The 27,499-nt window shown below is 49.9% G+C and overlaps 1 protein-coding gene across 1 annotated transcript in view; it reads left to right on the top strand.

Annotated features, from left to right (window-relative positions):
- The window catches only part of TBCD (tubulin folding cofactor D), a 148,720-nt gene that overhangs the window by 11,157 nt on the left and 110,064 nt on the right, over positions 1-27,499 (top strand). Inside the window, 5 exon segments of the mRNA XM_005887772.3 lie at positions 781-882; positions 2,123-2,266; positions 4,159-4,214; positions 13,843-13,975; positions 26,266-26,311. Coding sequence (XP_005887834.2) covers positions 781-882; positions 2,123-2,266; positions 4,159-4,214; positions 13,843-13,975; positions 26,266-26,311 — 481 coding nt within the window.

Below are 27,499 nucleotides of genomic sequence, written 5' to 3'. Positions count from 1 at the left end.
CAGCATTTTTCAGCATTGTTTTCATCATCTTGCACTTGAATTGATCAGGCATCAGCTAACCAGAAAGGGAGGGAGAAGATATATGTACACATACATACATGTAAGTATGTGTCAGTAACTGAGAAAAGATTCCTATGAGGAGAAGACGAACAAACTTGGAAGCAGAAATGCTTCTCAGACATGAATGTGCAGATGGCTTTCTGGGGATCTCATGGGATGCAGATTTTGAGTTAAGTAGGTCTGGGATGAGGCCTGATACTCTGCATTCTTGCAGGCTCCCAGATGATGTGTGTGCTGGCCTGTAGACGCACCATGGGAGAGACTCGGCCCTCCCGGCTGGGGTTTTGCCTCTGTGGGGCCTGCCGTGTGGTGGAGAGAGGCCTGCGTGCACACTCCTTGCCCTCGGTTGGTTGAGTGCAGGGTCTCCTGAAAGTGTAGCACCATGTTTCGTGGAAGCCTTAATGAATTTGGGACCTTTTGGGTTCTTGAGGACTTATTCCTCATAATCAAGGTAGATGCAAAACTTGTTAGTTTGTAATATATCTGTATTTCTGATGAGCCAAGATTGGTTGGTCAAACTGGAACAGAACACATTTCTGAAATGATTCAAGAAGTAAAGGTGGCTTTCTTATTGTTTAGTCTTACTAAGTTGTATCACTGTAATATGTAATTTTCTTTGATCATTGGGTGGCATAGTTGGTGATTTTTGATAATAGAGAAGTAATCTTGCTACTTTTTGTATTTTCTGGTTGTATGATTCAGTATCTTTTTATTTGATAGGTTCGAGGATATAAAACATTTCTTCGTTTATTTCCACATGAAGTGGCTGATGTGCAGCCTGTTTTAGACATGTTTACAAACCAGAATCCTAAAGACCATGAAGTAAGTGTCCCTTTCCTCCCCCTAGTCCTCGCTGTTTCCTTGGTTTGCCTGCTTCTACACTGGCAGGTTCCTTTCCTGTTTCCTTCGATTTTATCTTGTGTTATTTTGTTCATTCCCTCTTTTTCATTTGTTCCTTTGATTTTCTCTTTTTACGTATGTTGCTTTAAATTATTTTCTTTTCAAAATTCCCTTTATAAAGAAAACTATACCTGAATACGGTGTGATGATAACTATATTATTATCCAAAATTTTTTTTACTTAAAATAGAACTATGTTGGGGCTCCCCAAGACCACTCCAAGTTTAGTGATTCCCTAGGACCACTACAAGAATTGACATCTAGTTATCCTCATGGCTATGACTTAACTCCAACAAAATCAGCAGAGGGAGAAGGCATATGGGGTGAAGTCCAGAGGAAATCAGTCGTGAGCTTCCAGAGTCTTCTCTACACTGGGTCACCCAAGGCACTTGCGATTTCCCACAGCACCAAGCTGTGAGAACACATGAGGTGTCCCAACAGGAAGATCACAGGGGCCAGCACCCACGATTTCTAGGAGGCTGGTCATGTGGGAACTCTGCCAGGCACATACGAAAACACGGAAGGTGAGCAGGTGTTCAGCATAAGCCACATGGTGTGTGCCAGCGGTCTGAGCACAGAGTGACCGTCATCAGTTAGGAGGCAGTGGGAATGTTCCCACAGTTCAGGCTCCCAGATGGCTGCCAATGGCCAGCCTTGCAGTTGTGTGTGCTGCGGAGTGCGCTCGGGCGCAGGATTCATTCAGAAGGGCACATGGATTTTAACTTCAAACTCAGGAAATTGTCTTGCCGTGTATGTGGCCTGCTCTCCTCCGTTTCTCATGCCTCTGATAGGGAGTCTGGGGCCAAAGCGGAATCTTGTTTTGTTGACTCCTCTGTGACAAGAAGTTGAAAATTTGTTTCTTTACTCTTAAGTCTTCTGGTTTTTTTTATCTATGACTCTGTTTTCCATTTTTCTTGAAATGCTGATTGCATGCTGAAGGGTGCCAGGGATAAGAAGCCGTTACACTGACATGTTAATGATTTTTATTTGTTCGTTTTGCTGTTTCTCTTGCCTGCCAAGGTAGCAGCCAGGCTGCGTGCCAGAGGTCGTGCGGCAGAGCATTGTGTGTTTGGAGTCCTGGGTGGGCGCTGAGCGGGAGGGGCCGTGGGACTGTGTGGATGCCCTCCACACAGGAATCATGTTGCTTTGTCCCGGCCCCGTAGACCTGGGAGACCCGCTACATGCTGCTGCTATGGCTCTCTGTGACCTGCCTGATCCCGTTTGATTTTTCCCGCCTCGACGGAAACCTCTCTCAGCCTGGGCAAGAGCGAGCATCCACCATGGACCGTATCCTCCAGGTAGCGGAGGTGAGTGTGGTCCTGCAGTAGTGAGCTGCTGACCGGTGTCCTTTCTCGTGCCATCCTGCCGCTGGGACTTAATTAGGTACACTTGTGATGTTTGGGTATTTCTTCAGCTGTTGTTACCCTTTTTCAGTGAGGTGGAATTCCATTTCATAACTTAACATGAAACTGATAATTCTTACAGGGATCAGGATGTATTATTTCAGCAAATCTCATTTCTCTGTAGATAATACAGATACTCTGATGATAGCATAAAAGGGGGCAGTGATAAGAGAAAGGTCCATTTAAAATCTAACTTTTTAATTTTTAGCACTAGGTAAATAATACATGATCATCATAGGAAAATCAGAAAGAAAAGCAGGAAAAATATTAAAGTGAAATCTCTCAACTATTAGTGTTGAGCGATAACACTTTATTTTTTTTCTTCAAGGTTCTCCTGATGCATGCCTTATGTGTGTAGATACAGGTTTTTGTATATTCTGCTGTGGAAAATATTACCCTGAACTTGAATGACTTAGCACATGTTCATCATCTTATAGTTTCTGTGAATCAGGAAATCTGGCCATGGCTTCGCTGGGCTCTCTCTTTCAGGGTCTCCCCAGGCTGCGGGCTGAGCTCACCTAGGACAGGTCTGCTTCCAAGCTCTCATGGGTGTTGGCTGAGGGCTTCAGTGCTTTGCTGGCTGTTTGCCATGCAGCCGCCCCCCCCCCCCCCCACAACAGTGGTGGCTTACTCTGTGAAAACCAGCAAGGGGCAGGGTCTGTAGCAAGGCAGAGGTCACACGTTCGTGTGACGTCATCATGGAAGTGACATCCTACCTCCTGCCAAATTGTCTTGGTTAGAAGCAAGTCATTGTGTCCAACCCACATGGGAGGGATTACACAGGGCGTGGGCGCTGGTGGGCAGGACGCCTGCCACACTTAAACTAAGCTGCTCTGGGTGCCTGCTCTGCACCAGACGTTCTTCTAAGAGGCTATTCATACATTAACTCTTTCATCTTGCTTAATGAGACAGTTCGCTGTTGTTCATCCTCATTTTACTGAGGGGGCAACATGTATAAAAAATAAATGCCTTTGCCAGCTCTCTTTCTCACACATGGTGGATCCAAATTTGAACCCAGGGGTTTGGCTCCCAGCCTATTCTTCACACTGCTTCCTGTGGCCCGCGTGTACAGGGCCGCGGTGTCCTTCTGCTCTGGGACCTGCTTTTCCCTGGAGCAGTTTGGTCTGAATGTCTCATGTCAGTAAGTAGACATCTCCCTCACGGTCGTTAAGGGAAAAGGTGCACCACTGTATCCTTATTTCTAAAATACTAATAGTCTTTTCTAGATGGGTGGTTTGTTTCTAGCTGAGTTTGGTTACCCTCTGGGTGCTTGTCTCCTAAGTGGGATTGCCCAAGGAGAGGCCCAGTTTCTAGAGAGTTGTCCTTCAGAAGGAAGATCTTCTAAGTATATTGTTTGGGAAGCAGTTGAGAATTGGAAACCTCTGAGAGGTGTCGGAGTCACTGCAGTGAACTGCAGCCTTCCTGTGTTTGAGCAGGGCTTCCCGGCTGTTTTGAATGCCATGGAGCTGGCGGGCCCAGGCCTGTTCCGTGCACACTCTGGGTGGCAACACACATGCTTCATTTTTCAGTCACTTTTGCAGATGTACATTTCAAGGAGTGTGGCCACACGCTGCGTGGGGATTGGGCCCTTCCCTGAGGGTGAGCACATGTGTGGCAGCTGCAGCCCTGAGCTCACGTTCATGAGTGCTTCATGCAGCTTCAGAGTGTCTGGCCTCTGCCGCTGAGCCTGCACCCTGAGCAGTGGATCTGCTGAGTGAGGGACCAGATGGCCGAGCGGGTCCCTGTTGTTTATATTATGTGTGTAACTATGCCTGTCCTTTTACCCTTCCCTGTAGTCTTACCTGGTCGTCAGCGACAAGGCCCGAGACGCAGCTGCTGTCCTCGTGTCCAAGTAAGTGCTTTCTGAGACGATTTGCCGTCTGTTACCTGTGTCTCTGTTGTCATCAGAGAGGACACTCGGTTGCGAGGCCTGGGGAATCTTTGCTGTCCTGAGGACTTTGCTGCATTCCCTGAGGGAACCCAGCACTGGTAAAGGAACCCTGAACCTGATGTGACCACCTTCAGTGCTGGTCAGGGACTCAGGGTTACCTGATGCCAGGTTAGTGGCTCGTGGGCCCATCAAGGGAGTGCAGATTTTGAACAGGTGTAGCAGTTTTGTGGGGCCATATCTCTCCTCTAGCGGGGTGTCAGTTAAAAGAGCTTTTGGAAGTCACTTAGAGAGCAGACTACACTGTGGTTTGTGGAGATCATGGGCTGTGATTGCATCATTGTGCAATCACAATGATAAAAATCCCCAAACATGGCATGTTAACTAAAAACAGTCTGTGCCTGAAGCAGGCAAAGATTGATTTTTCTGATGAGCTGAGTAAGACGACCCAGGCAGCAGGGCCTGAAGTCTCAAGAAAAAAAATGGTGCCAAAGATGGGTATGAAAACTGAGTAACTTGTTTCATGGAATATGAGAATGGAAGAAAGCAGTTTTTATAACTCTTTTGTATGATGTGATTTAAAGTATGTGTAGACTGTAAATGATTTAAAAAATTTAACTTTTATCCCTCCTCCATGTTTATGAAAGTTGAAAACTGGCTGTAAGAGCTTTTGGGTGTCTTGATTGTGGCAATACTTCAGGGTCACCTTGTCTTAGGTGTGTAGCCGTGATCTTGTGCAAGGTGGGAAGAGATGTGCTTGATTTATGGGGCATTCAAATGGCAACCCACTCCAGTGTTCTTGCCTGGAGAATCCCAGGGACAGGGGAGCCTAGTGGGCTGCCATCTGTGGGGTCGCACAGAGTCAGACACGACTGAAGCGACTCAGCAGCAACAGCAGGGACATTGAAGGAAGTATTTGTGGAAGTACTTGCTAAGCCATTGGGCAGAGCCTGAATTCAGGAGGCTGATTTTAGGAGTGAAGAAGGAAGCAGCTGAACATGTCTGATATACCTCCCCTGGGTGAGGAGAAAGTCACCGACAGAGCTTTCTCATGGTTTTGACAAGGAATGAAAAAGCATGGGTTTCTTTCTAACTGTGAAAGTAATCATGTGTGTTTTGGAAGATAAAAAAAAGTGCAAAGTAAGACTCACATGTACTGTCATGCCCGGAGGTGTAACCGCCGGGTCCTCTGTTCTCCGCTGCCGGTGGGCGTGTTGGTCCCTGGCACGTGGCTGCACACGGCAGGCCGGCCTAGACCTTTGGTCAGTCTTCCAGACGCGATGAAGGTGTGGTGTATTCTTTCTCCAGCCCCACGGCACGAGTAGACCTTTGGTTAGTAAAATTAGCACAGCCTCAGACACTCAACATTAAACTTCGTACTCGTTTGATTGGCTCTATTTTCTCCTTCCAGGTTTGTTGAGATATAATTGATGTATGGCACTGTACAAGTTTAAGGCTTACAGCATGGAGATTTGACTTATCAGTTCAGTTCAGTCGCTCAGTCACGTCTGACTCTTTGCGACCCCATGAACTGCAGCACGCCAGGCCTCCCTGTCCATCACCAACTCCCAGAGTTCACTCAAACTCACGTCCATCAAGTCGATGATACCATCCAGCCATCTCATTCTCTGTTGTCCCCTTCTCCTCCTGTCCCCAATCCCTCCCAGCATCAGAGTCTTTTCCAGTGAGTCAGCTCTTCACATGAGGTGGCCAAAGTACTGGAGTTTCAGCTTTAGCATCATTCCTTCCAAAGAACACCCAGGACTGATTTCCTTTAGAATGGACTGGTTGGATCTCCTTGCAGTCCATGGGACTCTCAAGAGTCTTCTCCAACACCATAGTTCAAAACCATCAATTCTGCACTCAGCTTTCTTCACAGTCCAACTCTCACATCCATACATGACCACGGGAAAAACTATAGCCTTGACTAGACGGACCTTTGTTGGCAAAGTAATGTCTCTGCTTTTCAATATGCTATCTAGGTTGGTCATAACTTGCCTTCCAAGAAGTAAGCGTCTTTTAATTTCATGGCTGCAGTCACCATCTGCAGTGATTTTGGAGCCCAAAAAAATAAAGTCTGACACTGTTTCCCCATCTATTTCCCATGAAGTGATGGGACCAGATGCCATGATCATAGTTTTCTGAATATTGAGCTTTAAGCCAACTTTTTCACTCTCCTCTTTCACTTTCATCAAGAGGCTTTTGAGTTCCTCTTCACTTTCTGCCATAAGGGTGGTGTCATCTGCATATCTGAGGTTATTGATATTTCTCCCGGCAATCTTGATTCCAGCTTGTGCTTCTTCCAGCCCAACGTTTCTCATGATGTACTCTGCATATAAGTTAAATAAACAGGGTGACAATATACAGCCTTGATGTACTCCTTTTCCTATTTGGAACCAGTCTGTTGTTCCATGTCCAGTTCTAACTGTTGCTGCCTGACCTGCGTATAGGTTTCTCAAGAGGCAGGTCCGGTGGTCTGGTATTCCCATTTCTTTCAGAATTTTCCACAGTTTATTGTGATCCACACAGTCAGAGGCTTTGGCATAGTCAATAAAGCAGAAATAGATGTTTTTCTGGAACTCTCTTGCTTTTTTGATGATCCAGCGGATGTTGGCAATTTGATCTTTGATTCCTCTGCCTTTTCTAAAACCAGCTTGAACATCTGGAAGTTCACGGTTCATGTATTGCTGAAGCTGATCATAAAATGATTATCGGAGTAGGCTTAGTGAACAGGTATCATCTCATATAGATACAAAATAAAAGATTCAGAAAAAAATTTTTTTTCCTGTGATGACTCTTTCCTTGTGATGACTTTGGATTTACTCTTTTTTTTAATTGAATGAAAGATTTGTCATATTCTGTAGTGCTTCCCAGTTTTCAGAAGTTTCACACACATAATTTCATATAATCTCATAATAACTCCTTTTTTTCTCTACCCCTGTTATCGCTCCGCCCCAGGTTTTACTCTCAACAACTTTCATATATGATATATATCAGTGTTAATTATATTTATCATGTTTCGTGTTACATCTCTAGTACTTATTCACCTTATAGCTGGAAATTCTTACCTTTTTGACTGCTGTTCTCCAGTTCCCTCCCTGACCCCTTTCTCTGGTAGCCATAAGTCTGACCTCGTTTTCTGTGAGATTGTTTGATTTCTGATTGATTCTTAGGGATGAATTCCTAGAAGAGGAATGAACATTCTAGGGGTTTTAAATGCAGCTACTGGAAAGGTTGATCAAGTTGAAAGTCTCCTTTTTCCCAAATGTTTGCTAAATTTGTTAAATGAAGCATAATGTCTTTATTATCAGCAGTACTGATTTGGTAGCATTCTGCTGAGCTTGACCTGGTGGAGTACTGCACGGTGGGGCGAGGGGGCTGAGACCCTAAACCCTTCTTCCCTCGGTGGCAGGTGTCCTCCAGAAAGGCCGTAGCCAGAGACCCCTGGTGGGCTATGCGCTGCTGACTGGCTGCTCCTGCGCCATCTAGTGGTCGGACAAGCTGGCGTTCGAGAGGTTGAGGCCAGGTTTTTATCTAGCGCGTTAAAAGAGCTCCGGCTGATTTAGCTAGGCTGTAGGTCACCCAGTTTCCTTTAGCTGTGGAAAGGGCAGATGACCTCAGGTCTAGAGCTGCTCTAGGTAACATGCCTCACAGGTGGGTTCTGACTCGCCTGTTTTTTTGGTGAGCTGTTACAGTGAGACCCTGGGTATGCAGAGTGGTCACATGTGGCCTTTGACCCACTGGCATCTGTTCTCTGGTGTTTCATGAGGGAGCTGCCTGTCTGCCCTATCAGCTTTGAAGGCTTCCCCTTACCATGTGCAGTTCATCTGCAGCTGCATCTGTTTCCCTTCATTAACCAGAACCTGCAAGTTCTGTAACTTTGTTACTTTGATGCCAAGACATTTGGATATGAGTGTTACTTTACAGAAACTTGTCAATGGAAAAACAGGCCTTTATTCTTCCTGATTGTACAGAAATGCATCAATGGAAAAATATGCCTTTATTCTTCCTGATTATATTAGTTTTAAAAAGCAGATGCTTTTATCTAACTGTGAAATCAATGTATGTTCCATGTGGAAAAGTTGGAACATAGAAAATTGGGAAAACCCCACCCATTTATAATAATAATACACAATAATGTGTTGTATTTTTTTGTTTTGTTTTGTTTTTCTGTGCTGTCACTGTATGGAATTTGCGTAGCACAATCTCTTTGAATTAACATTTGTTTTTTCACTTAATTTCACATTACCACTGATTAAATGGCTCCTTTATATTCCACTGTTTTTAACTCTAACCAGCTGGTTAGAGTTTTCCTAACCAGGAAGACCTCACGTTTTCCTCTTATCAGTAGTGATGTAATGACTAGCTTTGGGTGTAAACCTATTTTGATATTTGGGATTTTTTTTTTAGGATAGTCCCCTAGAGGTGGCCTTCTGAGTCACAGGACACAAGGACATTGTTGAATCTGTACACCAGTGACTCTTGGGAGCAAGGTTTCAAAATCTCTGGCACCACAGGCAGCCTTCAGCACAACCCTGTTCTCCCAGTTGGATTGTGCATTGTTTTATTTATTACTAATGTTTAGATTGTATTTCACTGATCGCTGGTGAGTTTCAACACATTAATCTTATTTCAAACATCTTATGTCCTGTGTTGTAATCTGATTTCTAATATCTGTGGGTTTCTTGGTGCTTTTTCTCTGCTAGTGTGCACTTTCTCAGTGAAGGATGTTAGCTCAAGGAGGGTGTGATATTTTCTCCAGGTGGTTGATAACCTTTTTTTTTTAATTGTTTATTTAGGGTTGTGCTGGGTCTGTGTTGCTGCGTGGGCTTTCTCTAGCTGTCGTGAGCGGGGACTGCTCTCTAGTTGCCACGTGCGGGCTTCTTGTTGCAGTGACCCTACCCTAGAGCGTGTGGCGCACAGGCTCTGGGTGCTCGGGCCTCAGTAGCTGCAGCACCCGGGCTCAGCAGTCGCGGCCCCGGGCTCTGTAGCACAGGCTCAGTAGTTCTGGTGCACAGGCTGAGCTGCTCCATGGCATGTCGGGTCTTGGCTGTGCCAAGGATTGAACCTACTCCTGCACTGGCAGGCAGATTCTTTACCACTGAGCCCCCTGGGAAGCCTGGATGGTAGCCTTTTACTTCTTTGGACTGAAGTTTTTAATTCTAATGTCAACGTGGTAGCTATTTTCCTTTATTTATTTTTTACTTTTATGCTTAAAGGTTTACTGTCATAAGAGAATTTACAAAGAATCATATTTTTCTTATTTCCCCTTGCTATTCTTTGGAACTCTGCATTCCAAAGTGAAAGGCAAAGGAGAAAAGGAAAGATATGTCCATCTGAATGCAGAGTTCCAAAGAATAGCAAGGAGAGATAAGAAAGCCTTCCTCAGTGATCAGTGCAAAGAAATAGAGGAAAACAATAGAATGGGAAAGACTAGAGATCTCTTTAAGAAAATTAGAGATACCAAGGGAGCATTTCATTGCAAAGATAGGCACAATAAAGGACAGAAATGGTATGGACCTAACAGAAACAAAAGATACTAAGAAGAGGTGGCAAGAATACACAGAAGAACTATACAGAAATGATCTTTATGACCCAGATAACCACAACGGTGTGATCACTCACCTAGAGCCAGATATCCTGGAATGCGAAGTCAGGTGGACCTTAGGAAGCATCACTACGAACAAAGGTAGCAGAGGTGATGGAATCCTGGCTGAGCTATTTCAAATCCTAAAAGATGATGCTGTGAAAGTGCTGCACTCAACATGCCAGCAAATTTGGAAAACTCAGCAGTGGCCACAGGACTGGAAAAGGGCAGTTTTCATTCCAGTCCCAAAGGCAGTGCCAAAGAATGCTGAAATTACTGCACAATTGCACTCATCTCACACGCTAGCAAAGTAAGGCTCAAAATTCTCCAAGCCAGGCTTCAACAGTATGTGTACCGAGAACTTCCGGATGTTCAAGCTGGACTTAGAAAAGGCAGAGGAACTGGAGATCAAATTACCAACATCCGTTAGATCATAGAAAAATCAAGAGTATTCCGGAAAAACATCTACTTCTGTTTCATTGACTACACTAAAGCCTTTGGCTGTGTGGATCACAACAAACTGTAGAAAATTCTTAGAAGAGATGGGAATACCAGATCATCTGACCTGCCTCCTGAGAAACCTGTGTGCGGGTCAAGAAGCGACAGAACCGGACATGGAGCAACAGACTGGTTCCAGATTGAGAAAGGAGTATGTCAAGGCTGTATATTGTCACGCTCCTTATTTAACTTATATACAGAGTACATCATGAGCAATGCCAGGCTGGATGAAGCTCAAGCTGAAATCAAGATTGCCAGGAGAAATATCAATAACCTGCAATAATCAATATGCATATGACACCACCCTTATGGCAGAAAGCGAAGAGGAACTAAAGAGCCTCTTGATGAAAGTGAAAGAGGAGAGTGAAAAAGCTGGCTTAAAACTCAGCATTCAGAGAACTAAGATCATGGCATCTGATGGGGAAACAGTGAGAGACTTTATTTTCTTGGGCTCCAAAATCACTGCAGACTGCAGCCATGAAATTAAAAGATGCTTGCTTCTTGGAAGAAAAGCTATGACTAACCTAGACAGCATGTTAAAAGTAGAGACGTTACTTTACCGACAGAGGTCCGTCTAGTCAAAGCTATGGTTTTCTCTTCCAGTAATCATGTATGGATGTGAGAGTTGGACCATAAAGGAAGCTGAGTGCCAAAGAATTGATGCTTTTGAACTGTGGTATTGGAGAAGACTCTTGAGAGTCCCTTGGACTGCAAGGAGATCAAACCGGTCAATGGTAAAGGAGATCAGTCCTGAATATTCACTGGAAGAACTGATGGTGAAGTTCCAATATTTTGGCCACCTGATGCGAAGAACTGACTCATTTGAAAAGACCCTGATGCTGGGTAAGGTTGAAGGCAGGAGAAGGCGACGACAGGATGAGATGGTTGGAGGCATCACTGACTCGATGGACATGAGTTTGAGCAAGCTCAGGGAGTTGGTGATGGACAGGGAAGCCTGGTGTGCTGCAGTCCTTGGGGTCACTGAGAGTCGGACATGACTGAGCAACTGGACTGACTGATATTTTTCTACCTTTTTATTGTTTCATATAGAATTAGTAATCCATTTGGAATTTCTTTTGTCATAGGTTATATAACAGATGTTTTCCCCCTCTTGTAACTAAATTCACCATTTTACAAACATTTCACTTTTCCTTTATTAATTTAAAAATACACAAAAATACACAATTAATTTAAAATACACAAAATAGGGTTCGTCACTTCGCCTGTGCTGTTTCACTCTCAGGCCAGGTGCCGTGTGGTAACAGCACCAATGAGCGGTGTGTCCGTCCCACCTGGTAGGTCTGGTCCTGTTAGAAGGTTTTGCTGCTCACTCTCTGGCGCTTACCTTTCTGAGAGAAGGAAAAGGGGGGGTCTCTGAACACCCGCATGTGTTTTCTGGGCTCCACATTGACAGTGGACGTAATTTGTGATGTAAGTTTTCCTAAAAAGTAAGGAAGCATAGGATTCAGAGATCTTTCAGTGTGTGCAGAAGGGTCTTCTTCTGGGCGTTACATCTGTGGTGTAGATGTTTTCCATTTTTGCTTATCTGTGCTTCAGGACCTCTGCTGCTGTTACATTTTTAGTAAGAAGAAAAAAATCCTGCTTAAGTCTTTCAAAGGAGCCCTGGGTGTTCTACTGTGATTTGGCAACTCGCCTTGTATGATTTCGCCTGGGAACGGAAGTCAGCCACTGCAGGATGCACGCAGAGCATCGGGCTCCTGCCGACTCCGCAGGCCAGCGGGGGGAGGAAGCAGGGAGTGTGACCCCTAGTGGCCGGCGCTGTGACTTGTGTCTCTCAGTAGGGCTTCGGGTTCCAGCCAGGCTGCCTGTCGGCCCTGTGGGCCACTCTGTGCCTGTCCCCTTGCCTGTCCCGAGGGCTGCCTCACTGCGGATTCTGCGCCTGCCCACGTAGTGTGGTGCTTGGCGGCTGGCTGTTGTCTTCAGCCTATGGGCTGATCAGAAGTCAGGCTGAGGATCAGATCGCTATGTGTGGCCCTCATCCTATCCGCACCCTCCCCCTCATCAAAGGGCTTTAAACAGGGCCAAGGACATTGAGCAGAGAAGGCAATGGCACCCCACTCCAGTACTCTTGCCTGGAAAATCCCATGGACGGAGGAGCCTGGTAGGCTTCAGTCCATGGGGCCGCTAAGAGTCGGACACGACTGAGTGACTTCACTTTCACTTTTCACTTTCCTGCATTGGAGAAGGACATGGCAACCCACTCCAGTGTTCTTGCCTGGAGAATCCCAGGGACGGGGCAGCCTGGTGGGCTGCCATCTATGGGGTCACACAGAGTCGGACACGACTGAGGTGACTTAGCAGCAGCAGCAGCAAGGACATTGAGATGGGTATATATCACCAATTATCCATTTTAGGTGATCCCCCGAAGTGCAGATTTTGTGAAATTTTTGGCCCTTCTTCCCAGACCCACTGAAACGAGATGTCTTGAGGGTGTGGCATGTGAATTTTCCTTGGTAACCAGCATCCTAAAGTTTGGTAACTCCTTGGTGACCTTGTCTCTGGGTGTGCTCCCTGTTGGGGGTGGCGGAAGACAGTAATGGCAGCTTTGTTTTTTTTGACCGAGAGACCTTCCACGTGGCTGCAATAGAATTCTAGCGCTGGGTGGTGGTGGCTGAGAGAAGAGGGGCTTATGGGGTGCGGCTGGGGGGCTTCTAGTCAGGATGAGAGGCTCCTGCAGGGTGCAAAGGACGGTGCTGGGCTTGCCAAATGCTGCTCCTGGGGCGAGTGTGACCTTGCGTGTTTCCGTGGTATTGGTGCCCAGGCACTTAGCCCCTGGCAGAGCGAGCAGTCCTCACAGGTCACCTCCCTGATGCTGTCCCTGGGCCTCCTGTCCTCCCCTCAGCTCTTTCCTTCTTGTTTGCCTGCTTCCTGTGTTTCTGCCCCCAGACTGCAGGTTCCCCTGGAGGACGGGGGCTCAGCCTCAGTCTTAGAGCTGGGGGAAGGGCGTGTGCGCTGGTTGGAGAGGAGCGAAGGGGGCCCAAGCTTCAGTGTGGGAGCCCGAGGGTGGCTGCCGGCCCAGACCAGCATGCAAGAGGGTGGGCAAGTGCCAGCACGTGGGGAGGGCAGCGCTGAGCACGCACCTGCGATGGGAACGGTGGGGCCGTGGACACGGCCGGCGCTCTGCATGGGGCTGTGCAGCAGGCAGAGAGGACGGGGAACGCGTCCTGAGGGAGGTGCGGAGCGGAGATCGCAGGTGGCAGCGCGGAGCCCCATGGGGAAGGGGTCCTGAGTGGGCCAAGGAGTGGGCGTTGCTGGGCTTGGGTGAAGGTGGGCCTGTGGTCCATGGGGCCTCGGGGTGAGCGAGGGCTCAGGAGGTGGGAGCTGGGAGGAGAGGGACTGTGTGAGACTCCCGAGAGGTGGTGGTGGGAATCGCCACCCGAGGGCCAGGGTCTTCATTGGAGAGCGGTGGTAGGCCAGGAAAGGGTGGGCTCTTGTCAGCTGGGGCCAGGTTTGAGTTGTCATTACCTGTCTGTTCCTTTCTGGCAGGTTTGTTACGCGGCCTGACGTCAAGCAGAAGAAGATGGCGAGTTTCCTGGACTGGAGCCTGTGCACTTTGGCCCGCTCCTCCTTCCAGACCATCGAGGGGGTCATTGCCATGGACGGGACGCTGCAGGCCCTGGTAAAATGAACACTGCCCCAGTGGGGCTTCAGCAGTCAGTCTGTGGGGTTGTGGGAAAGGCAGGGACAAGCCCTATTTAATACCTTGGTTTCATTGTGAAGTGGCTGGAACACAGGAGACGTTGAATCCCGACAAGATGATCAACTCGGTTTCTCTCCTCTGCTGCTTTGCATTGGGCCCTGTGACCCAGGGCTGGCCCTGTGCTGTTGGCGATCGACTTTCTGCCCAGGTGAAGGGGATGGACTGGTGATGCTGTGCGTCGCCACCAGGGGGCACTGGTGCCCGCAGAGCAGAGCCAGAGCCAGTGGGCGGGCAGGGGAGTGTCCTCCTCGGGCTTCCTGCTGCTTAGACAAGTTACAGAGGAAAATGGTTAGAACCAGCATAAAGGAAACAAGGCAGGTGATCTGGAATTTGTTCTTGTTTAGATGCTCTGGGTGTTTGCACCAAGTGCAGACCGGACCCGCACCCTTTCCTGGCTGCCTTTGCTTGTCTGGTGGTACTTTTTCTAGTGTAGACGGGGAGGAAAGGTTAGTTTAAATTCTTCGGGGGAGGGGAGGCTGCCGCACCTGAAGCTCTGGGGTCATGGCTCCCTTCCCTGGACCCTGTGGTCCTTGCAGTGGGCAACTTTGTCCTTGTCTCTGAATCTGGCGGGCCCAGGGCCCGCTTAGAGGAGAGCAGGGTGTTTGGGCTGTGTTTAAATGGGGGCATTTGGGCCGTGACTCAGTGTGATGTCATCTTCTTGGGTGTCGTCCCATCTTCTCTCTTTGGCGGTGGCAGGTTCTGACGGGGTGTAGGAGGCGAGAGGGCCTGGGGAAAGCGGGGCTGATGGTGTGATGGCCCGGGGCGGAGGGACAGGAGGTGGGAGAAGCAGAGGACAGCACTCGGCCCTGCCTCCTCCACTCCTAGAATGTTCTCTCATCTGTGTCTTTTCATTCACAGTATCTTCAGGAAGGACTGTCATTTAAATGATGAGACTATCTAAGACATTAAAAAAAAAACAAAACCAAAAACCTTGAAAAACAAAACCTGTCCTGAGTTCCTGTGGTCTGTTGAGGTGATGTCTGTTTCTCCTTGTGGCCTTTTATTCTGTAAATAAACGTGATGTCTTATTACAGAGGTTTTTAATAAGTTGAGATACAGTTTGCATAATACACCTTTTAAAGTTCAGTGGTTATTTTGTACATGCACAAGATAACAACTGTCACCATTGTCTAGTTCCAGAATACTCTGATCACCCCAAAAGGAAACCCCCCACACATGAGCAGCACCTCCTCCTCTGTGGCCCCGGGCACCCCCAGTTCCTGGCAGCTAGTGATCTACTTTCCGTCTCTCTGGATTTGCTTTTCGAGGACGTTTCACACAAGCGGAGTCGTGTACGGTGTGGCCTTTTGAATCTGGCTTCTTTGGTGTCGTGTTCCCACAGGACTTCCGTGTCGCAGCCTGTCCGTGCTTCCTTCCTTCTTAATACTCCCTTGTAGTTACTCAGAATTCTGAGATACTCTGAATAAGGCTGATCTGAAAATGTGTGTGTCAGATTTTGTTTGAGCATATATTTTCAACTTCCTTGCTACAATAGTAGCAGTAGATTTTTTTTTTAAGTGTAACAATTTAAATATACTTCCTGTGTTTCTGAGGTCTTCTAGAAACTTTTTATGGTATACCCACCTGTCATACTGACAAAACATGGGTATCAGCCTGTGGCTGCAGGCAACTCTCATTCCAGCCGCGTGTGTGGGGAGGTGCTTCAGGAGGACTTTATTGCTTTGTTGGGGGTCGGTGCTGGGGGAGGCTGGCCAAGAACGGTGCTGAGCATGGAGTAGAGGGGAGGGAGTGGTCCTGGTCACCAGGCTCTCGCTGCAGGGTTCCTGGGTGGGCGTGTGCAGGGCATCGAGTCCTGGTGAAGAATGGGGTGAATAGGGCTGAGATGGTTTATTTGAAGGTTTGAGTGTAAGTGGATTCTTAGTTTTTTGGCGTGAGTCACATCGAGAAGTCTTAGGTCATAGAGAAACAAGGGTCTGACGAACGCCGCTGAGCCTGCCAGTCCACTTGGGCCTTCAGGGTAGGCCCGTCCGGACATGGGTGCCGCTTCCTGACTCACTCACTTTTGTCCTGCTTTAGACCTCTTCTGCCCAGTCTGGAATCTGTGTCCTTGACAGGCTCCTGGGGTCTCCTGGCAGTGCTCCCTGGCCTGGAAGCCACCCCTCCTGAGGCCATTGCTGCACTCATATCAGGGCACCTGGGCTGTGGGCGCCTCCACTGGGGGGCTGAAGCCAGTGGTGACCACCCCCGGGGCCTGCAGCTGGCAGGGCCTCTGTGGCCCTCGCCCAGAATTGGTGGCGGTGGGCTTTTGGCTCAGGCCACTAGCGAGCGGTCCTGTGGCCTCCTCCAACTCAAGTCCTCGGGATGCTGGGGCCTCTTGGCTTGAGAGGGTCGTGGGGTCACTTCCCAGTTTCTGCTGTGGCTGGGCCCAGAGGTCCTTTATTTTTTTTTTGAACAGTTTTGATCCTCTCACTGCTTGTTTCTGGGTTGTTCCCAAGTTCTGCTGCTCCTTCCTACGTGGGGCACAGGTGTTGGCGAGCCTGCTGCCGCTCTCCTGCCGGCCCTCACTGGCCTCAAGTGGGGAAGGGCTTTATACTGGGAGGCCTCCCCGTTTTACACTCAGGAGGAGTGAAGGCCTGTTGTGTCTTCCTCCTGAAGAGTAAAGTGATTTTCTCAAAGCCTTAGCAAAGTTGAACCCCACGTCCCCGCCCCTGTTTTGGCCCAGAGGAGGAAGCCCTGCAGGCCGAGGTGCGTTGGCAGCCACGCCCTGGTGCTCTCTGGGGAGATGTGCCCTCGGCGAGGGTATTGCCTGCTTCGACAGTCCTGCCAGGGGAGGTGACCCTGCCGTGCTCCCGGGGGCAGGCCCATCTCTTCTGCAGCCTCAGAAGCCTGGTGGTTCCTCTGGAGAAAAAAAAAAAGCCCTAGGGTCTCTCTGGAGTCATGTGCCTTCTTTCCTTTCCTTTCTTTTGAAGGAGAAATCTGGTCTAATTGCCGCTGCTGCCGCCGCCCGCCCGGGCAGGAGGAAGCAGTGTTGGTGCTGAGCTCTCCGGGCAGGAGCGGTTTCGCCATGAGCTCGTCAGACCTGAACGGGGAGGCTCGGCGTCCGCTGTGCATGACGAATCCTGCAGGTGTGCTGCGCCGCAGGATTCCATCTGCCGCCTCTGATGCACTTGGCTGCACTCTATCCACCTGCTCATTAGTGTGGGTTAGGCGAAACAGGTGGACTCGTAACAAGTACCGTCGAAACTGGGCCTTGATTTTTATTTCCCTTGAAGCATATTTCTCTTGCAGCGGTTTTTTTTTTTTTTTTTTTTTAACTCTTGTGGGAGGGAGACGTGTCTGGCGGCTTCATGTCATTGGAAGGCCCCTTAATTCTAGCTCTTTGAAACAGCCTTTGATTTAGGCCCTCCTTAAGCATTAGGATTAGTGGAAATCTAGGAAATTCAAGGAAAGGAAACATAGTATTAAAAATGGAGGCTGGTGGCCATTTGGACTTGGTGCGCTCTGCTCACACTGGCAGCTGTGCCGTCCTTGCTCTGGCCCTGCAGGTTGGAGGTTCACAGACCGACGGGTGGCTCTCTGTGCGCCCCGCCCTGCCGCTCCGTGACCCCTACCCTGGCACTGGACAGGGGTGCGCTGTCCTCTTTGCCAAAGTCTGGGGTGTGTCCCCCCTTCACAGTGAGGCTGCTTCTGTCCGTTCTGTCACTGTCAGAGGTACACCTTGTTAAAGGGTGAAACAGTCACAGACGACACGAGAAACCAGGGAAGTGAAGAGAAGGCGCGGGCTCACCCAGAACCTTTCTCACGCGGACGTGGTGCCTGTCTGTTCAGGGTTCTTTGGAAACAGCACCCAGTGGTTTCATTTAAGGTGTTTGGTCAGAGGACAGACGAACCTGCTGGGGTTTTTCAGTCACAGCACTTGCCTGGAGCAAGGTTCTGGGTGGAGGAACATGGGGTAAGAACCCTTTGAATGTGGCCATTTTCAGGGTGTGCACATTTATGAAAAGTTCGTGTGCTGTTGTCAGATTCAGCAGAAATAAGGCACCTTCAGTTTCCTCGTGTGTCTGAGATGTGGAGGAGCCAACTCCGAGTCCGCTTTCGTCTCACGTGACTCATTGTTCTGTGTGCGGCGGGCGGCCCAGAGCACGGGTCTTGTTAGAACACGCACGGTGTGAGGCTGGCCTCCGTTCCCTGGCGGCCTGGTTTGTACACCTGCTGTGTGATGGGGTGACGTGTCCGGCAGGACAGGTGTGCCCTCGCCGGCGGCCCAGCTTGGGCCCACGCTTGCAGGGGAAGGAACTCGGCCATTGCTGCGCCCCCCCGACCCTTGGATGAGAGACAGACACAGAGCGCTGTGCCCTGTGGGAGACAGATGCAGACTGCCGTTGTCCCTCCGCCCAGGTGGCGGTGCCCATCTCGAAGCCCCCACCCACCCGGCTGCCTGGCCACGCTGCCCTGCCCTCCAGCGTGCTCTGTGTGTGCCTGAGTCTCCCTGACCTTCGTCCCTGGTTTCTGTCCTCGCTCCCAGAGCTTTGGCTCTGCTCACCTCTGGTGCTTCAGGCTCCACAGCTCAAGGCGGTGTCTGTCGTGCTGTGGCTCTGCCCTCCTCCCCACCCGAGTTCTGAGTGCGGCCCCGCAGCAGAGGAGGGTGCCGGCCGGCGCTGTCTGTGCCCTCCCAGGCCAAGTCCAGTGCTGAGCCCCACGGCAGGGATGTGGTGCGAGGTGTCTCCCCGGCCCAGCCCTCCTTTACTGGTCCAGTGCTCGGCGGGCCACGCTTGCCGCTGCTCCCCCGCCTCCCCCCATCCTCCACCCAGGTCCTCGCCTCGAGCGCGGGTGTCTGCCCGCTGCTGCCCGCCCTCCACTCAGTGGCCCGCCCTGTCTTGAGGGTCCCTCGGGCAGGCGCGCTGCCTCTGGGTGTTCTGCGTCCCGTGCTTGTTTCTGCTCCCACGTGGCCTGCCCCGTCAAAGCCCTTTGGTTCAGTAGGCTCAGCTCTGCCCATCTGGTCCCAGGCGAGGCTCTTCTCCCCTTTCTCTTTGTGTCTCCCTCTTCTTGTCTCACTTCTGCACATAGTCCTGTCTTCCTGCTGGGCTCGGCTCCAGAGTTCGGCCCCTGCCCCTTCCTGCGTCCTAGCCAGCTCTGCTTGGGACTGTTCTCTGGGGAGCACAGCCCCCTCCTCTGACCTCTGCTCTGGGAGCTGTGCAAGCCCTGTGTTGACTGTTTCTCAGTTTCTGGGATAGGGATCGTGTGTTTGTATCCTTTGTATGCCATGTGTTAGGCAAATAGTTTGCGCAGTCAGTATTTTTGATACTCGTCAGTCAATTGAGAGTCTGTTTTCATCTGAAGAATCTTCAGCAGTAAAGTCAGTGGTCCTAGTGAGGCCCGTTTGGGAGGGATCGGAAGTCCGCTGGTCTGGCTCTGCCTCCAAGACTGTCCCTCTGGTCTTTGCCATCCTCGGGGTCTACCTTCCCAGTATGGAGGTCGAGGTGCAGCAGCCTCTTTACTGCTCTTCAGATTGATTCTGATCCTTTTAAGAGCAGAGCTTTGAGCTTTTTTTAGCTTCATGGTGTTTGAAATTCATGTATTAGGGGTGGTGGAAAGCCTGCCTGTGCCTGTGCCTTTGTGTGGCTGCTCATGGTTTGTGGTGTCTGTCCAGGCTTTGTCAGGGTGGCCGGGCCAGGTGAGAGCCACCTGAGTGGCTTCCCAGTCGTCTGCCTCTGCCTGGAAAAATGGCCCCTCCGGGTGGTGAGGCCAGAGGCAGCCCAAGTGCTCGGGTTTGGGGAGGGGTCATTTAAATGGGAACCTCTAAATGCAGCTTGCTGTTAGGATCCTGACCTCTCCATGTTCTGTTTGGAGCGGTTGAGAAAGCTTGGCGGCTAATAAGGTGGTAGAATGCATCATCACAAGCAGGTTGACATCTGAAGACAGGAGGGCATGGTCGTCCGGTGTCCTCTGAGCTCTTGTGCGGCCTCCTCTTCTAGGTGGGACCCTGGAAGGCGCGGTCAGGGGCTGGGCCGGGGCTCCATCTGCCTGCCTGTGAAGGTGTGTGTTTATGGTTGGGATTTCACTGTTAGGTTAGGGAAAGATTGAACTCACAGTGGGAAGATAAAGCTAGACGTGATTGTTTTGATCGTTTAAACATTTCTTTATAACTGTTAACTATTATTTACATATTTATGTACTTAAAATCCTTTTAAGTTTACTAGATGTATTAATAAATGTGTTTTATCAGAATTGTAGTTTTTCATTCTGGGTTTTAGCCAATAATAGTCAGCTGTTTTTCCCAACCATTGAAAACTTAACTTCAGCAATTAGAATTTTTCCATAGTTAAGGAAGTTTTTTTCTTTTCCCTTTAATGTATATAGCCCTGAGGACGTAGAGCAGGCACACTCTCAAGGGAGCAGAAGTCTCGCTGCTGCTTGAGGCTGGAGGTGCCTCTGGGCGGGCTGGCTTGCCTGCTCCCCTCCCTCAGGCCTGTTCCTCAGCGTAGCCTGCTGGGCATGGCCTTCAGGTCAGTTCTCCTCTGTATTTGTTAGTGCTCCCTCATCCAGTTTCAGCTTACTTTGATTTCTTAGGGAGATGACGGCATCTTTCATGTTCCCCCCACTTTTATTTTTGCAAGCCTCCAGGTGTGTGTGTGTGTGTGTGTGTGAGGGTGGATGAGTGGAGGGTGGTGGAAGAGGGGTGGTGGTGAGGTTTCTTCTCTGACCTGGTGGGAGGAGGCCTGGAGAGTGAGTTAAGAGAATCCCTCTGTACAGCGCCTTTGGGTTTACTTGAAGGGTGCTCAGCAATTAGCCTTTGTTGCCTTCCCTGGAAGGTTTGGCCCTGCTTGGGCTCTGTGGCTCCCACAAGGACCGTGGGTTAAGCTCTGAGTGGCATCCGGCCTGGAACTGAAGTGTTGGTGCCAACGGTCCTTTCCGATCACGTGTTGTCCCCTTTGTGTGCGCACATCAGGAACAGTGGTACCGGGGCCCGGTGCCCTCCTCGGCCCGGAGACGGGCCTCAGGAGCACAGAACAGGGGAGGCTGCCCTTCCTGGCCCTGTGCCGTCTGCTGGCGGTGTCACGTCTCCCTGGGGGACGGGGAATGGGCCGTCGTGCAGCCAGGTGTCCCGCAGTGCTCCTCAGCTCGCAGGACAGTTCTCGGGTACTCGTGGCACCCCTGAGCCCTGTGGTGTGGGCCCCTTTCTCCCGGAGCCTGGGGTGGAGCTGCTTTTCTTGGCCTTGACTCGGTGGTGCCTCCAGGGGCCTCAGACCAGCATCTCCTGCTCGGCAGCCAGGCAGACTTGCTTCCAGCAGCTGACAGCCTGTGATTTACGGCTAGAGAACATGCCCCGGGGAGGGAAGCTGGTTGCACAGCGGGCAGAAGAGCCGGCTTGGGTGGGTGGTGACTGGAAGGTGTGGTGGTTGAGAGCGATTACTGAGAAACGCGTCTGTTTGCACCTTGTGTGTGCTGGTTTCTAGAAGAGCAGGAACAGTCATCCCGCCTCAGATGTGCATGCTCTGTGGCCTTGTCTCTGTGTGGGGTGATTGCCTCAGGGTCTTCAGTTGGCCCGTGTCTTACGCATCCATGAGAAGTGGGGTACCCTCCCCATGTAGTGGCTTGGCTGATGGCTCCTCCTGAGCATCTAAAGACCAGACTGTTTCTGTGGGCCACTTCCTCCCTTTGCTGAGGGTCACCATCCTCTGCGCACGCTGGGTTGGACTGTGTTTTCGGGAGGGAAGGCCAGTGAAGACGGCCCCATTTCCTGTGGAAAAGCAAACCAACGAACAAAACCAAAGCCCTGGCCCTCTGTGATTCTTGTTCCTGTTCACCCCTTTTGCCCTTCTGAGTCCATTCACAGGAGAATCCGTAACTCCTGTGACCCTTCCCTTCGTGTGTAGAGTCCGCCTGGTGGCGGCCGTGGAGCTGGTCTGGGGCCAGGAGTAAGGAGAGGGCAGGCCGCACCGCACAGCCCATTGCTGTCCCTCACCTGCCTCGCATCCCTCCAGCTCTACCATGGCCTCCCCTGGAAGCCAGGCCAGGCCCTCGCACAGGACCCAGACAGCTCACACCCCAACAGTGAAGCTTACGGGACAGACACACAGCCCCTAAACTGCTGATCTCGTCACCAAGTATAGAATAAAAATGAAGTTTTCAAAGGGGACTCCTCGTTCTCTACCCCCTAATGTGCTGAGGATTCTCCACGCGTGTTACACATGACACGTTTGCTAGAATTTGTTATGAAGCCATGTGGGCCTGGGGTTTTCTTTCTGGAAAGATTCTGCAGTACTAATTAGTTTTTTTGTTTGTTTTGTTACATGATCCAGGTCCATTCAGATTTTCTGTTTCTTAAGTCATTTCTGCTAATTTGGAATCTCGTAGTTTGTCGCTTTCCTTTGAGTTGTCTTACTTGTTGTCATAAAGTTTATAAAATTCCTTTGTTATCCTTTTGGTTTCTGTGGACTCTTGTGAAGTCCTTGAATTCCTGACTTTATATATGTGTGTTTTATGTGTTGGTGTGCACCTGTGTGTGTATATTAAAATACACAACCACACACGCTTGTGTTGTTGAACTGTTTTAAATCACTCCACTGCCTCTAAATACTTCAGTGGGTGTTCCACATAATCTGCACGCTGTTTTTGAGGACTAATTTTTAAAACAAAAGTGTTTTTACCCACATAGTAATAATTCTTTTTTTGTAACTTATTTTTTAACTGGAGGAAAATTGCTTTTCAGTATTGTGTTGATTTCTGCTGAAAGTGAAAGTTGCTCAGTCATGTCTGACTCTTTGCAACCCCATGAGCTATACAGTCCTGGAATTCTCCAGGCCAGAATACTGGAGTGGGTAGCCTTTCCCGAATCCAGGGCTCTTCCCAACTCTTCCCAACTCAGGGATCGAACCCAGGTCTCCCGGTATGCAGGCGGATTCTTTACCAGCTGAGCCACAAGCAAAGCCCAAGAATACTGGAGTGGGTAGCCTATCCCTTCTCCAGCGGATTTTCCTGACCCAGGAATCGAACTGGATTCTTTGCCTAGCGCAATGCAAATTAGCCATAATTAATACATATATCACCTCCCTCCCCTCTCTCCATCCAACCTGTCTAGGTCATCACAGAGTGCCAGACTGGGATCCCTGTGTTCTCACCAGCTATCTGTTTTATATGTATCAGTATATATGTTGATATATGTGTGTGTGTGTGTGTATCTCCACATGTATATGTAGCATGCATGCCTACTAAATTGCTTCAGTCACGTCCAACTCTTTGTGATCCTATGGACTGTAGCCCACCAGGCTCCTCTGTCCGTGGGATTCTCCAGGCAAGAACGCTGGAGTGGGCTGCCGTGCCCTTCTCATGTATGTAGATATGCATGTTGATGCTACTTTCCCCATTCTGTCCTGCACTCGCCTTCCCCCACTGTGTCCACTGGTCTGTTGTCTATATGTCTGTCTTCATCCCTTCCCTGCAAATAGGTTCTTCAGTACCATTTTTCTAGATTCCACATAAATGCATTAATACAGGAGATTTGTTTTTCTGAATTCCTTCACTTTAACAGGTTCATCTACCTCACTAGAACTGGCTCAGATTTGTCCTTTTTCATGCCCACGTGGTAGTACTTCTGATGGTAGGATCCCCTGGAAGAGAACGGAGCGTGGGTACTTTGAGTTCAGTGGTGCCCAGCACGCATTCGTGCCTGCTAACCTGGCTGTGTCTGCCCGCCACGCCGCCCTGTGTGGCGGGGTCTCTGCTCTTGCCACCTGGGCTCAGTGCAGAGCTTGCGGGGGCAGGGTTCAGAGCCGTCAGTGGTTCTGGTGCTTCAGAAGTTGAGACCATCAGTCTTCCTGGTGGTATTTTCTACGTCACTTCCTAGAGCTGTTGGCGCGCTAGGGTGTGCTTCATGGGTTTAGAAAATTTCGGCAAGATTTGTGTCGGCAGTTATTCTTATACCAAGACATTTATTTGTGTTTTGAAGTGTATAATTGCTATCACTTTGAAAGTCGATTGAGACCTGAGTGGTTTCATAACTTTGTGCTTGTCGTGTTGTTGGCTGTATCCTAGAGGCTCCGGTTCTTTGTGTGCAACGGCAGTGGCCGTGTGGATGGCCTTGTGCTCCGAGGACAGAGGGGAGGTGGTGTGTGACTGTGGTGCGCTGGCGCCATGACCTGGGCTGGGCCAGCCCTGAGCACCCCGCACCCCTTCCCCCCAGCCCTGCTCTGCTTGGAGGAGAAACCGGACCCTCAGTGAGGCCGCATCCTTGGCCAGGTACTCTGTCTTGGTTTGTATGAGGCACTTCAGAGCTGAGACCACCATGGCCAGGTTATTGTTATGAACCCTGACGTTTAGTTTTTTAAAGTTAGCGGTATCTAACAGTGGTGTGTCCTGTAAGCTTTATTGTTGGGGTCTGAACTGTCTGGGTCGCTGGGGAGGCCAGGGTAGAGCTGGAGGGATGCGAGGCAGGTGAGGGCTGGCAGTGGCTGTGAGGCGCGGCCTGCCCTCTCCTTACTCCTGGTCCCAGATCAGCTCCACAGCCACCAGCCTGGGCCTCTGTCCTTCTGAGCCAGTCCACTGGGCCTGTCCTGGCAGTCTGGGCGGGAGGCTGACGGCCAGCACTGAGAGGGTGGCTCTTGTGGCCGCTGCTGCTGGAGCAGGGTGAGGAGTGCTATGCCCGGGGCCGTGGGCGGCTCGCCTGGGGGCTTCCCATCCTGTTGAGACTCATCCGGCTGCTGGATGGTTTCCTCCTTCCTTTCCACGGAGCCACCTCCCTGACTGCTTCCAAAGTTCACCAGGAAGAAGCTCGGGGATCTGGGTGACTTTCCCCCTTGTCATAAATCCAGATTGTAAAGGCAGAGATTTCAGGTGTTTGGGGAGTGGTTTACCAGTCCTGAAATGGGTATATTTCAGATGTGACCTGTGGGTGTCCGGGGGTCCTTCTCCATTTATAGTGTGTGTCATGGAGGAGCGAAGTGCCCTGAACGTCCCAGTCTGATGGCTGGCTCATGGTTTTGGGGTTGCATTGATGGGGAGAGAAGGGCAGAAAGTGCAGAGCAGAGCGTGACTTCTGCCGAGGGGCTTCGCAGCAGAGGTGCAGAGCAGGGCTGGCGCGGCCAGGGTGTTGTCCCACATGCTGGGACATGGTGGTGGAGCTGTGGGCTGCTGGCTGGGAGGTTGCTTGGTGCTTTGAGTACTGGGATGTCTTGGGCCTGTGGGTCTGAGCCCCTGTGGCCTGTTCTGTGTGCCTGCCTTGGCGCGTCCAGGGCTCCCGGGTGGTTAGTCTCCACATGAAATGCCACTGACTAAGTGTCTGGGATGGTGTTCACCCTCTTCATCTCAACTCAGTGTAGCTCATTGGCTGGCAGGACCTGGTGTTGGGGGACAGGGTCCAGGGAAGTCAGGCCCATGTACCTTCAGATGGTCTAAGCAGCGGTCTTCTGTGCCAGTTAAATGCTATTCCTGAAGGAGGACAAGTTCCTTAGCTGTTTTCTTAAAGGTGCTCAGCTTTAGAGCTCTTCGTTTAAGGGCTTGGGTACCTGTGTGAATTACCACAAGTCTTGCAGACTTGCTTCCCTGGTGGCTGAGACGGTAAAGAATCCGTCTGCAATGCAGGAGACCTGGGTTTGATCCCTGGCTTGGGATGATCCCCTGGAGAAGGGAAATGGCAACCCATTCCAATGTTCTTGCCTGGAGAATTCCATGGACAGAGGAGCTTGGCGGGCTACAGTCCGTGGGGCCGCAGAGAGTAGGACACGACTGAGTGACTAACACTGACTTTGCAGACTTGAAAGCAGAGGGTAAAATTTCAGGTTGAGGACTTCAGGGTTTGATGTTTTGACGGCCTGCTGGCCCCACGTGTGTGCGGTGCAGGAGGGGCCCTTTCTCCTTTGTTGACTCGGATTGCGGATGAGTTTGTGGGAGCCTTACCTTTGTGTGGGATAATTCAACCTGTGGTTCTTATCCTTTGGTACCTTCAGTTACACGCCGGTCCTGGAAACCTGGTGCCGTTCTTTCCTCTCCGTACAGGCCGGCGCGCTTACTCCAACACGGGCGTGCGTCAGTGAGCCCGCCTCAGGCTGCGTCCCTGGTTTATGCTGCCCACTCGGAAGATTTTCAGTCTCGTAATTTCTTTCCTGTATAGCAAATCTTGTTACTTCATGGCGAGTGTTCAGGATAAAAATTTTGAAAGATTGCAAAGAGTTGTTTTGATAATTTATGTTTTAAATTTGTAAAGGTTTTTGTAATATTTTAATAGTTTTTTTTTGTTTGTTTGTTTTTAGGCACAAATATTTAAACATGGAAAACGTGAAGACTGTTTACCCTACGGTAAGATTTATTTGTAAGTGAGGATGTGTTTGTGACATGAGTTTGCCCAAATTCTGATCAAATGTGTCTCACTAAGATTATTCATAGGCACAAAAATTTGTGACTTGCTGTATTTTTTTGTTGTCACAAATTTTTTTTGTCTTCTGTGTGTGTATGTGTGTGTGTGTAAGAGAGAGTGTGTATGTGTGAATAATCTAACTCTTTGGCCTCAGGCCTTGTACGGGAGGAGGTCTGGGTTCCTGACTGACAGGTCTCGATCCTGGGGACTTGGAATGTAGACCTAGCCCTGAGGTCTTCAGCTCGCTTCTTGGGAGCCCAGCTGCATTCTTGCTGGCACCATGGCTACATCATTTGCCCTTTTCGTCGCATTCTCTTAATTTTAGATTAAACTTCAACTTAAGAAAACCTGTATAGTCATTCTTGCTGCAGGAAGGCTTACTACCTGAAATGAGAAATTTCTTAGTCTGTGCCTTAGAAGATGCATGGATCAGATTTGGGTAGTAGAGTCTGTTTATATCTTGACATTTCATCATGGGACATTTCATATACACAACGGAAGAGACACTGGTATAGTGGACTCTCATGTTTCTATCACAAGCGTCAGGTTTTTGATGCATGGGCATCCTGTTTCATCCATGCTGCCCCCTCACACACCGTCCCCCCTGCCCGAGACACCCTGTCATCCCACTGGCATCTGTTCACTCTTTTAAGAAACATCATCTTGATGTCATGGTCACACCTGAGAACGTGAGCAGTCGACACTCAGCATCATCACACGTTTGTCCTCAACAGACTTGCACATGCAGACCCCGAGTCTGTCTTGAGTTACCATCAGTTGTACCCAGGCTGGTCACTGTATGACGTTTGGGTCTTTTGGGGAGTTACCCAGATGCCATCACAACTTGGCTTGAAAACTGCCCTGCTCTTGTCTTAACGCGAAACATGGTCTCGTGTGCTCTCCTCGCCTCCGCCTTCTCTGACGCTCTCCTTATTGCCCTGAACAGCCTTAGTGGCAGGGGGACCTGATCACACCGCTCCCCTGGTTGTGGAGATCCCTCCCTGTTCTTAGAGCCTCACACCCAAGTCTGTCTGCATGGTCCTCGTGGCCCTTAGCGTGTGCTCCAGCGCCATGCGCTCACCCAGCCTCTCTGCTCAAGGTGCTCCTCGCTCCCTGGGCTCCTCTGCGTC

This window comes from Bos mutus, chromosome 19, assembly GCF_027580195.1.
Source record: "Bos mutus isolate GX-2022 chromosome 19, NWIPB_WYAK_1.1, whole genome shotgun sequence".
Classification (NCBI taxonomy): Eukaryota; Metazoa; Chordata; class Mammalia; order Artiodactyla; family Bovidae; genus Bos; species Bos mutus.
The sequence above is the reverse complement of the archived record's forward strand: the minus strand, read 5'-3'. Positions and strand labels throughout refer to the sequence as shown.